This window comes from Populus trichocarpa, chromosome 1 (assembly GCF_000002775.5).
Source record: "Populus trichocarpa isolate Nisqually-1 chromosome 1, P.trichocarpa_v4.1, whole genome shotgun sequence".
Classification (NCBI taxonomy): Eukaryota; Viridiplantae; Streptophyta; class Magnoliopsida; order Malpighiales; family Salicaceae; genus Populus; species Populus trichocarpa.
This window is the reverse complement of record NC_037285.2, coordinates 5383022-5395010: the sequence shown is the minus strand read 5'-3', so window position 1 is coordinate 5395010 and position 11989 is coordinate 5383022. Positions and strand designations below refer to the sequence as shown.

At 35.7% G+C, this 11989-nt stretch overlaps 3 protein-coding genes across 4 annotated transcripts; all 3 read right to left on the bottom strand.

Moving 5' to 3' along the window:
• Positions 1–9: 9 nt before the first annotated feature.
• LOC18109318 (UPF0481 protein At3g47200) lies at positions 10–9640 on the bottom strand. 2 transcript variants are annotated; one of them, XM_052450128.1, is made up of 3 exons: positions 9192–9640; positions 1113–1388; positions 10–1032 (listed from the first exon to the last, which is right to left on the bottom strand). In XM_052450128.1, the coding sequence occupies exons 1-3, from the start codon at positions 9486–9488 to the stop codon at positions 166–168; spliced, it is 1440 nt and encodes a 479-aa protein (XP_052306088.1). In that variant the 5' UTR covers positions 9489–9640; the 3' UTR covers positions 10–165. The 2 variants fall into 2 exon arrangements, with proteins under 2 accessions (XP_052306088.1, XP_006387593.3); XM_006387531.3 differs by having other exon boundaries at positions 1113–1576; positions 9380–9636.
• LOC18109319 (UPF0481 protein At3g47200) lies at positions 2175–4811 on the bottom strand. The gene is made up of 2 exons (XM_006387532.3): positions 4014–4811; positions 2175–3931 (listed from the first exon to the last, which is right to left on the bottom strand). Exons 1-2 carry the CDS (start codon positions 4581–4583, stop codon positions 3116–3118), a joined length of 1386 nt encoding a protein of 461 aa, XP_006387594.3. The 5' UTR covers positions 4584–4811; the 3' UTR covers positions 2175–3115.
• Positions 7840–9225, bottom strand: LOC7477766 (UPF0481 protein At3g47200). The gene is made up of 2 exons (XM_002297861.4): positions 8917–9225; positions 7840–8836 (listed from the first exon to the last, which is right to left on the bottom strand). Exons 1-2 carry the CDS (start codon positions 8962–8964, stop codon positions 7973–7975), a joined length of 912 nt encoding a protein of 303 aa, XP_002297897.4. The 5' UTR covers positions 8965–9225; the 3' UTR covers positions 7840–7972.
• Positions 9641–11989: the final 2349 nt, after the last annotated feature.

Below are 11989 nucleotides of genomic sequence, written 5' to 3'. Positions count from 1 at the left end.
CCATTCTCATTTGTTGTTGAAGTAAATCCATCCGTTTATTCATATATGATGCGATGAAACAAAAAATAAATATAAAAGAACTGTTTCAGATAATTGGGCGAAGCAAAGTCGCAATCCAAGGCTGTTAAAGGGAAAGTAATACATAGACATTGCAAATAGCGGGATTCATGGTTTTCCGGGGGGCCAGCGTGGAGGAGTGCGAGGAGGACGAGGAGTTGGAAGGGGAGGGGGTGCAGCTAAACCCGTAGGAGAAAAGGGTAATGTCGAGTAATTAGAATTGTAGTAAGGTATTATAGAATATACAGTGTGAGCACCAGTGAGGGCAAAGAGGATGAAAGCAGCAATAACAGACAAAAGAGCCCAAGGATTTCTGAAATAGGTGTGAATGAGATAGGCACGCCACTCATTCCAGGGCATCTGGCAGTAGGCATTGACCTGCATGTGTACAACTTCGAGGCTGCTGTCTGGGTCCAACGCAATGTCCTTGGAGAGAGAGTTGAACAGTTCAGCAACTGCCATGTCACTTCCAATAGCATTCTGGATGATTCCTCTTGAGTGTAGGAGGGCAACGTCCCTCTCATTATCAATGATGCTGTCCATGAAGAAGACATAAGATGTTACCTCATTGCCTGCACCAACGTGGAGGCGCTCAAAGGCAATCAAATTCAGAAAGGTTGCCTCGGTGGCATCATCCACCACAATGACAGGAAGCTCAAGTACCCCTCTATGGAATGAGATGCCTCTCAGGCTCTTGGTTTTACCTTTCTTAAACTGGATTCCAGCATCATTAATCTCCGTCGCTGATCGGAAAATATCATTGGCATCATTAATCTCTGTCGCTGATCGGAAAATATCATTGACATCATTAAGAAGCCCCCCCGTTACCCTGGGGCGACGCATTTTCCAGGCGGGATCTTCCAGAATCAGGCTCTTCCTGTACAAATCCAATACATGCAAGCTTTTGTCCAGCTTTGAGACGGGTGCGTTGGGGTAGCAGAAATTGAGCACGAGCTGGTTGACAAACCCTTCGTCCTGTGCGAAAGTAGAAGTTTTCATACTGACAAATTGTAAAAGGGACCACCAATACAATATCAAACAAAAGATGGATGTACCTGTGCTCCGTTACTTTCAAGAGCAAACAGCTTGTAAAGAACAAGCATTGGCAGTTGATTTTCAAGCAACAACATATCACGCCGGATATATGGTGCAATGTAGAGCCTCCCGTGGCTGCTAAAAATGGGATCATTGGCAGCATAGCCATCCAATGAATGTGAAGCAAGGCGTATAATTTCCAACATGAAACAACCGTCAAGAATCATCAGTTGCAGAAATTTGTTCTTGTCATCTTTCCATGAATCACCAAGCATATCATATGAGTCTTTTAAAACCTGGATTTCATCATTTAAAGATTCAACGACCGCTTGTAGACGTCTTCCACCTCTGTTTAAATAATATGTGAGCGCTCGTTGCTTGTGCTCCTCCATTGGCTTCAGATGATCGTCACCATGATGGTACGGACCAAAGGAGACTGTCTGAGGCATGTAGGCTGTCTTGTTGAGGGCCGTAACAGAGGCAGGTATTTTGTAGATTGAACGTTTGTCCCAGAGAACATTCTGCAGAGAAGTATCTGCCAAGCTCTGAAGTTCTTCTGTAACTTCAACGAGCAGCTGCTTTTCGTCGTCCATTGCTTCAAATTGCTCAACTTGCAGTTTTTAGCACAGATGACAAGAAGTGATGCAAGGCGTTCTCATTTCCGTCCTCTTATATATTCCAAGAGGTAAATATATCGCAAGAATCCAATTTCTTGTCTACTTCATTTCTTCACAAACACAAAAAAAAAAAGTAGCATAAATTCCTTCGATTAGATAAGGGCATTGTTGAAGCTAAAGAGATATTGTTCCAATTTCCAACTGCCAAGTGAAAAACCCCTTGTGACCAGTAGCCCCACCTCTTCTACCTTAACTGCAAAACATTCCTTTCTTCCAATAGGTGAATGCTCCAGTATTAAGCAACTCACTAGTCGTTATTGATACTTTCCCTCCTTCGAGGGGCTGGCATATATCTGTTGGGTTAAGAACCTAGAAGTAATAGAGAGAAATGATTAAAAAAAAAAAAAAAAACGAATAAAACAAAACTTAACAAAATAGATTACGTTTTATCCATTTTAGATTCCCCGCAATATATATTTGATAGTCACTAGTCAGTTCAAGCAGCTGTGCATAATCCATGAAAAATGTAGAGAAGCTTGTGCACATGTAAGGAATTCGAAGGGAACATAAATTCTTATAAATCACTAGTAGTACCAAGCACCACTCTATCATTTGGTAACAGAAGGAAATAAAAGCTCAAGAAGTATAGGAGGATTCTCCGGTTATCACTTTACACACAGGCTAGCCTTTTCAAAAGAATTTTGAACTTTCTATGATTCATAGAGTAACCGAGAGGAAAAGTAGTGGCTAATGCCCCCTGCCACTGCTAGGCTAAATCTTCTAGGTTGAAAATTAAGAAGCTAGTCGTCTGGTGCAAATGAGGCAACTCTTATTGCATAGATATATAAAAGCTAACATTTGTACGGATAGCACTGTGATTAGCAGTTAGAACAATTGTTGTTGAAAACTCAAAAGGAATAGGACACTGAATATTTCATTTTTCCAACAACTGTAATTACTCCAATTGAGAAGGGTGAGATTTTGAGTCCAAATTCCATTCTTGGAAAATATACGAATATCCAAAATGGAAATCACCGGTAGAGCAGCAAAAGCCTTTCTTGAGTGGGAAACAGGAATGCATCTCTTAGAACAATAGCAGAGAATCATCAGATTCTAGCACATCACAGTGCACATTATATATAGCTGACACGAGGTCAATCCTCTTGCAAAAACGACAAGCACTGTTTTATTAGTGAAACTAAGCAGTGGCTCAATTATAGCCCCAATAAAAGGTTCCTCGGAGCTTGGCATGAAATTACAACAAAATGTCAGATTATATAAAGATGACAAAAGCACGCTGCCAAAACCCAGTGGACGGAGTACGTTTCCCGGATACCAGCAGCAACAGGAGAGTAGGTTGAACCCAAAGTGCTAGAAACTGGGAAACCGATTGAACACAATGGCAATCAACGGCCATGCAAATTTAGGTAGAGCGTACGAGGAAAAGTGGGAGGAGGAATAGGGGGTGGTGACGAAACCATAGGAGTGGGTGATGGAGATCCTTCTTCATAAAATTCTATTAGACTATATACCGTCTGCGCAATTGTGAGCGCAAAAAGGATGAGTGCAGCAACAAGAGATAGAATGGCCCATGGATTTCTGAAATACGTTTGGATAAGATTGGCGCGCCAGGCATTCCAAGGCTCCTTGCAGTAGGCATTGACCTGCCTGTTCACCAATTCTAGGCTGCTGTCCGGGTCCAATGCAATGTCCTTGGAAAGAGAGTTGAACAGTTTAGCAACAGCTTTGTCACTTCCAATAGCGTTCTGGATGATCCCTCTTGAGTGCAGGAGAGCAACATCCCTCTCATTGTCGATGATGTTGTCCATGAAGAAGACATAAGATGTGACCTCGTTTCCTGCACCGACATGGAAGCGCTCAAAGGCCATCAAATTCAAAAATAGCGTCTCAGTTACATCATCCACCACGATGACAGGGAGCTCAAGGACCCCATGGTGGAAGGAAATTTCTTTCAGGCTTCTAGTTTTACTTTTCTTGAACTGGATTCCAGTTTCATTGATCTTTGTTGCAGATCGGACAATATCATCGACATCTTTATGCAGTCCACCCCATACTCTGCGGTGACGCCTTTTCCTGTTGGCGTCTTCCCGAAGTAAGCTCTTCCTGTATAAATCCAATACATGCAAGCATTTACCCCACTTTGAGACACTCGCGTTGGGGTGACAAAAGGTGAGTAGGAGCTTGTTGACGAACTCTTCATTCTGCGTAAAAGTAAAAAATTTATGGTGAACAATATAAACAAGAGATGCCGTGATTTTGTAATTCAATTAATAGGATATATACCTTTTCCCCATCGCTTTCAGTAGCAACCAGCTTGTATAGAACAAGCATTGGTAACTGATTTTCAACAATCAACATATCACGCCTGATAAATGGCGCCACATAGACCCTCCCATGAATGCTAAAAACTGGATCATCAGCAGCATAGTCATTCGATGGTTGAATAGCAAGGCGCATAATTTCCAGCATGAAACAGCCATCAAGAACCATCAGTTGCAGAAATTTGCCCGTATCATCATTCCATGATTTATCAAGCTGATCGTACGAATCCTTTAAATCCTGCACCACTTCATTTAAAGATAGGAGAAATAGCTCTAGAGATTTTCCTGATCTCTTTAGAAAATAATAAAGAGCTCGGTGTTTGTGCTCCTCCATTGGCTTTAGCTGATCGTCGTAGGAATGGTAAGGCCCAATGGACACTGTTTGGGGCCTGTAGGCTGCTCTGTTCAGGGCTGTGACAGATGCAGGTACCTTGTAGATTGATCTTTTGTTCCATAGGATATTCTGCATCGAAGCATCCGCCTTATTCTGAAGTTCCTCTGTAACATCAATCAGCAATTGCATTTCCTCCATTTAATCTTCAAGTTGCTAAACAGTTTTGATCACAGTGATTAAAAGAAGGAATGCAAAATACGTGCTTGATTTATCACGCCATATCTATTAAAAGAAAGAATTGCAAGACTATTCTTTCAAGCATCCAAGCTTAGTTTATCTGTCTTCATTGCTTCCCAGACAAGGAAATATTGATTCTCAGTAAGTGCTGTTGTAATTAAGACACTCACGTTGCCGCAAGTTCATAAAATCTGTATAATATCTTAATTTTAAGTTAATGAAATTGAAATAAATCAACATTAATTGAAAATGAATTTTAAGTAGTAGGCTTAAATTAAAGATTTAAAGAGCATAGAAAAACCCTTTTGATAAAAGAAGGCATAAAATTGCTTTCAGTAGTTAATGGCGGTCTGAAATCTAATGAGCTAGGATTCCCACAGAAAAACCTCTGTAAAGGCTACTATACAAGGTTCCATCTCTGCTACCTTCACTCGAAAAGAGATGACATGAACATTCTTTCTTGTAAATCGCAAAAGTTGATTCATGAGAACATGTATGGAATCAATACTGTCGCCCTTCCTAGAGAGAATATATATCTTTAAACCCACACAAGAAATTTAATCAAGAAGGAAATGGTGAGAGAGAGAAACACAGGGGGCCTAGCAGTCAGTTTCACAGCGAGGAGCTTGCAATAAAATGTATCCACGTATAGTTTATTCAGTCTTCATTGCTTCGCGGACAAGAAAATTGATTCTCAGTGTAACTTCTCATTTCTGATATTGTAGCCTGGCTGGTAGATAATGACAGTTCTAAGCAGTGGAATGATGATCTAATAAAAAAGAGAGAGAAAGATTCGATAACAAAAGAATGCTCAAGCAATCTATGTAATTATTATCTGGAGTTATTTGAGAGGGCGTGATAGTTGTTATTTTTAAAAGTTTTTTTTATTTAAAAATATATTAAAATAATATATTTTTATTTTTTATAAATTATTTTTGACAACAGCACATCACATTAATTTAAAAATATAAAACAATTTTAAACAAAAAAAATATCAAATTATTTAAAAATGTTATTTGAAACGCAATCTTAAACAATCCCTTGATATAGTTAATTTAATTTTGTTATTATTATTTAACATTATTGTAATTTTAAACAATAATATTTTTTAAACTTATAGAAGAATCATGATCAATTTTGAAGGAATAGACAAAATCAATAAAAAAGTTAATATAAATTAAAAGATTATAAATTATCAATTATCAATTTTTTTTTTATCTATATCATTTTTTCTTCTATATATATGTTAAACTACAGTTAGTGTTGATGTTTTTTATTTTATTTTAAAATAAGAGTATTTTTCCAGTGTTATTGTCATGAGGTTTTTTAAATTATCCATCTTAATTAGATCATTCAATTATCAAGCCTTAATTATTATCATAAAACCTGTCAATGAATTTTTTTTTTTGTAAGTTTGCATGAAGAATCATTATTTTTTTACAACAACTATTATTTCTGTATTGATTTTGAAAAAAAAAAGTTAAAATATTAGAAAGTAATAATCATTTTGTTGTGAGGTTGTATGATAAACATAAAAATAACCATTAATTATCTTTGAAAACCAACAAAAAATAAAAGAAAACAAAAACTATAAATCCTTTTTTTTCTATTGAATGTTAATCTATTTTGAGTAATTTTTTTAATATATATTATATCATCTTAGATTATTAATTATCAATTATCAAACCTCTACTATTGTTAAAACACTTGAAAATTAATCATTAAGTTCTTACAAGATTGGATGGAGAATAAACATTTTTTACAAAAATTATATTTTTATACTAATTTTTTTTAAATAAGAAATGTAAAAGTTATTAAAATAATCATCATTTTCTTATGAGGTTTTATGAAAAACACACACAAAAAAAACCATTAATTATTTGAAAAAAATGATATAAAGAAAATGGTAAAAAATAATAGATAATGGAAAAAGGAAAGAAAACAAAAACAAAGAAGAAAGATGGGTCGTCCTCACTCATTTTCCACACCATTTCATTCAAAACAATATCAAAAAAACATTTCAAAGACATATAAAAACCAATTTTGAACCTCAAAACATGTTATCGTCCATCCTAGAAACCCCTGTATATGAACCTCCCTCTCTCATCCTCTACATTTAATTTAAAGACTATAAAAATATTCAAGAAAAAGTAGCCTCTCGGTTTTTTTTTTTTTGGCTAAAAAATTAATTTTTCAATCTATTTTTACCTAAAATATCTTTATAAATTTATTCATAGCATCAAATAAAAAAAATGGATTAAAAACCCAAAATTAATCTGAACTAAAAATTCTTCTTATGATCAAATTTGTGTCGTCTGTTGTTTACTAAACTCAACAACTAGAAATCGCTGAAAACAAACTCTTATTTTTTTGGCTAAAAAATCTTTTTAACATATATTTGATCTAAAATACTTTTATAAATTTATTCATGGCCTCACATAACCAAAAAAATATATCAAAAACCCAAAATTATTTTGAACTAAAAAATCTTTCTACCATCAAATTTGCATCCTAAGGTAAGGAGAAGAAAAACAAACACCTAAGTGAATTTTTTCTCTCAAATAAAATTTATTAATATTAATATTGATAATTTTATGGTTGAAATCATAGTAAAAAACGACTTTCTCTTTATAAGTTAGAATTCAACAAGTTTCTCTATCTCTTTAAAAATAGAAATTGAAAAAAAAATGAAGTTTGGTATATTATATTGAATTTCTGACAACTAAAAAGATCGATCAATAAAAGATAATAGACTAAAATGAACTTGTCAAATGAAATTTGAGATTGCCATCTGTTTTTTTTTTTCACTTTGATCCTATGTTTTTTTGTTTTTTTAATTGTAACACTTTCTTTTAAAAAAAAATAACAATTAGGCACTAATTTCACTTGAAAAGAGTTAAATTATACAAAAAAAAAAAAAACAATAATTCAAGGAAGAAATTGAGAATTTTAAAAAAAATGACTATCCTAATCTACCAGGAGAGTGCACAGTACTCATTTAATAGTAAAATAACCTAATTAATTGCTTAGTTTATATATATATATATATATATTAACAGAAGATAAATGCATTATTATGGCTGATGTTATTCTCATGTATGCCAAGAAAACATATATAATTGCTGTTCGGCAAACTGGTCTATCGTTGTTTCAGATAAGGAATTTGTGTTTAAGATAACTTAGTAGAGGAATCTTTATTTATTTTTGAGAAGGAATCTATTTAAAACATTGATAGATAATTCTTAGACCGAGAAAAACAAGGAACTCCATAACTTCCAAGATCTAGAGAAAACACAAAAAGACCCTTGACTCTTAAAAAAATAATTACTCAAGACACTGAAAATTACAAATTACTTCTTAACACATCTACATCTGTGGTGCCGGTGTGATGGTTTTGGGGGATGCATAGGAGAAGTGAGAGGAGGCGGAGTTGGGGTTGGAAGGGGAGGGGGTGCTGCGAAACTCATAGGAGGAGAGGGTGATGTCGAGTGATTTGATTTGTAGTAAGGCATTATAGAATATACAGTTTGAGCACCAGTGAGGGCAAAGAGGATGAGTGCAGCAATAACACACAAAATGGCCCATGGATGTCTGAAATAGGTGTGAATGAGATTGGCACGGCACTCATTCCATGGCATCTTGCAGAAGGCATTGACCTGCATGTGCACACCTTCAAGGCTGCTGTTTGGGAGAAACGCAATGTCCCTGGAGAGAGAGTTGAACAGTTGAGGAGCTGCCATGTGACTTCCAATAGCATTCTGGATGATTCCTCTTGAGCGTAGGAGGGCAAAGTCCCTCTCATTACGAATGATGTTGTCCATGAAGGAGACATAAGATGTTACCTCATTGCCTGCACCAACGTGGAGGCGCTCAAAGGCAATCAAATTCAGGAAGGTTGCCTCGGTGGCACCATCCACCACAATGACAGGAAGCTCAAGTACCCCTCCATGGAATGAGATGCCTCTCAGGCTCTTGGTTTTACCTTTCTTGAACTGAATTCCAACATCAGTAATCCCTGTCGCTGATCGGAAAATATCATTGACAACATTAAGAAGACCCCCCTTTACCCTGGGGCGACGCATTTTCCAGGCGGGATCTTCCAGAATCAGGCTCTTCCTGTACAAATCCAATACATGCAAGCTTTTATCCAGCTTTGAGACGGGTGCGTTGGGGTAGCAGAAATTGAGCACGAGCTCGTTGACAAACTCTTCGTCCTGTGCGAAAGTAGAAGTTTTCATACTGACAAATTGTAAAAAGGACCACCAATACAATATCAAACAAAAGATGAATGTACCTGTGCTCCGTCACTTTCAAGAGCAACCAGCTTGTAAAGAACAAGCATTGGCAGTTGATTTCAAGCAAAAACATATCACGCCGGATAGATGGTGCAATGTAGAGCCTCCCGTGGCTGCTAAAAATGGGATCATTGGCAGCATAGCCATCCAATGAATGTGTAGCAAGGCGTATAATTTCCAACATGAAACAACCGTCAAGAATCATCAGTCGCAGAAATTTTTTCTTGTCATCTTTCCATGACTCACCAAGCATATCATATGAGTCTTTTAAAACCTGGATTTCTTCATTTAAAGACTCAACGACCTCCTGTAGACGTCTTCCAGATCTATTTAAATAATATCTGAGCGCTCGTTGCTTGTGCTCCTCCATTGGCTTCAGATGATCTTCACCATGATGGTACGGACCAAAGGAGACTGTCTGAGGCATGTAGGCAATCCTGTTGAGGGCCGTAACAGAGGCAGGTATTTTGTAGATTGAACGTTTGTCCCAGAGAACATTCTGCAGAGAAGTATCTGCCAAGTTATGAAGTTCTTCTGTAAATTGAATGAGCTCCTGGTTTTCGTCCTCCATTGCTTCAAATTGCTCAACATGCAGTTTTTAACACAGATGACAAGAAGTCATGCAAGGCGTTCTCATTTCCGTCCTCTTATATATTCCAAGAGGTAAATATATCGCGAGCATCCAATTTCTTGTCGACTTCATTTCTTCACAAACACAAAAAAAAAAAAAAAAGTAGCATAAATTCCTTCGATTAGATAAGGGCATTGTTTAAGCTAAAGAGATATGGTTCCAATTTCCAACTGCCATGTGAAACACGCCTTGTGACCAGTAGCCCCACCTCTTCTACCTTAACTGAAATACATTCCTTTCTTCCAATAGGTGAATGCTCCAGTATTAAGCAACTCATTAGCTTTATTGACTAAGCGGTCATGAGTTTGAATCTCGCCATCTCAATTTTATTTAATAAAAATTAAACACATAGTAGTATGGACATTTAAAAGTTTCAAGTCTAAAAGATTTGTACTTGAGGGGGTGTGTTAGAAAATTATATAATTATATCTTGAAACCTCATCTAATAGCTTAAACTTTTAAATTAAAATAATTTTTTGATAATTTGTTGGTTACACAAAAAGTTCAAAACCTAGAAGCAATAGAGAGAAATTATTTAAAAAAAAAACAAAACAACTTATGTTTTATCCATTTTAGATTCCCTATAATATATATTTAGTAGTCAGTTCAAGCAGGTGTGCATAATCTATGAAACATGTAGAGGAGTTTGTGCACATAGAAGGAATTCAAAGGGAACATAAATTTGTATAAATCACTAGTAGTACCAAGCACCACTTTATCATGTGGTAACATAAGGGATGGATCAACATGTTTTCTATATATTATTTTTGTGTAAAACCCATGTTCTAAAAAAGACCAAACACAAGGTGAAGACTTAGGCTTAGCTATGCACCGAACCTAAGTACATGCGGGTCTGAAAAACTCTCAGACTCAACATCCTTAGGTTCAATTACACATTGAGTCGAAGTACATACGAGTTTAGAAAACTATCAGACACAACATCCCTGAGCTTAACATTTGGTGGAGTCCAGATAGATGTAAAATTGAAAATCTTTATAGGCTTCATATTAGGTCGCAAGATTATTTTATAATCCTTAACATGAAATGTTAAGGACCTACGATAGTCTTTTCTCTACACTCCTAGGCATATAAAAGTCTATCTTGTTCAAATCATCATTAATGTTGATTAAGGTCTATTCCCATCAATATTAATGTTGCATATATAATAGTATATAAATCCTCATACGGATCCTTTATATTTCCATTAAAATTAATGTCGAAGTAAGAGTTATTTCTATCAACATTAATGTTTTGTAAGATATATTTTTTTCTCGTCTGTGTTTTCAAGAGGAAATGACTCTCCACTCCATTAACAAAATAAAAAGTTTAAGGTCTATAAATATCCTCTGAACTATCCAGATAATAAGGTTAAGATCTTTTCTATCCTATAGGTGTATTTATATTCTTAAAGCATTTATTGATCATGCATAAATAAGAACAAACACTTATGTTCTTAAATTAAAAGCTTATTCCTTTATTTATTGCAATCTCTTATAAAAAGTCATTGATTTTACCATCAGAGGGTCCCTAAATCCCACAAAACATGACTGTTTTTACTAGTGTCAAGATTTTTATCGCTAATTATCAATTTCTTCAAACTTTGAAGGCAGGGATTATAGAAGTGAGCAAATGACTATCCTTTATCCAAACACTCAAGATTCTCATTCTCGAACATAGTGGATTTTAGGACATCATTAATTGGTGTTATCTGTGAGAAACTGATAAAAAAAGCCATCGATTATTTTTTCAGAATTAGTTTATTGACATCCCTAATTACCATAAAAAAAACAAACAATTAAGTCACTCATGGAATGAGACGTGCCACAGATCTCACTACAGTTGTTGGTACATCTTCTCTATCACAACCTCAACAACTCTTCAATAAGGATTAGGAAAGGCTATGCAATAATTTGATTGCTCTATGTCGGAGTATGATTTTAGCTCATTCATTCCCTGATTAACCTCTTTTGACTTTTTCTAAGGTTGTTGTCTCTTTTAGAAGAGTTATCTCATTTGGGAGACCTCTAAGATAAATTTTCTTTAAAGAAACTACAGGGACCATTAAGTAATACACTTGCCATGTCCACTCGAATATAATTCTCCTTGGCCTACTTCACTTTAAACAAGCTTTTGTTCGGTAGATCATATAGTATTTTCTATAAAGCTCTTCCCTTTACTCCACTTATCAAGGCTTTAAAATCCATAGGCTCGATTAATTTTTCGACCTTGGGCATTTTCTTATTAAACCTCTTAAGGTATGTTTGTGTGGACTCGTCATCTGTCCGAGTGACTCTAAAAAGTAAAGTTCAGTGGAACTTTTTTTAGCTGGGATACTTGTGTTGAACCGCGTCACTAGCTTGGTACAAAGGTCATCAAAGCTTGTAATAGAGTTTGACTCTAAATTATTATACCATGCACATACTAACCCCTTAAAGGTTATG

Coding starts and splice junctions, on each gene's coding strand:
- LOC18109319 (XM_006387532.3), bottom strand. CDS start 4,583: ATGGAGGAAATGCAATTGCTGATTGATGTTACAGAGGAACTTCAGAAT. Junction 3,932..4,013: donor CTGAAAGCGATGGGGAAAAG/GTATATATCCTA, acceptor ACTTTTACGCAG/AATGAAGAGTTCGTCAACAA.
- LOC7477766 (XM_002297861.4), bottom strand. CDS start 8,964: ATGCTTGTTCTTTACAAGCTGGTTGCTCTTGAAAGTGACGGAGCACAG. Junction 8,837..8,916: donor TTGAAAGTGACGGAGCACAG/GTACATTCATCT, acceptor ACTTTCGCACAG/GACGAAGAGTTTGTCAACGA.
- LOC18109318 (XM_052450128.1), bottom strand. CDS start 9,488: ATGGAGGACGAAAACCAGGAGCTCATTCAATTTACAGAAGAACTTCAT. Junction 1,389..9,191: donor CTTTAAATGAAGAAATCCAG/GTTTTAAAAGAC, acceptor GATGAAATCCAG/GTTTTAAAAGACTCATATGA. Junction 1,033..1,112: donor TTGAAAGTAACGGAGCACAG/GTACATCCATCT, acceptor ACTTTCGCACAG/GACGAAGGGTTTGTCAACCA.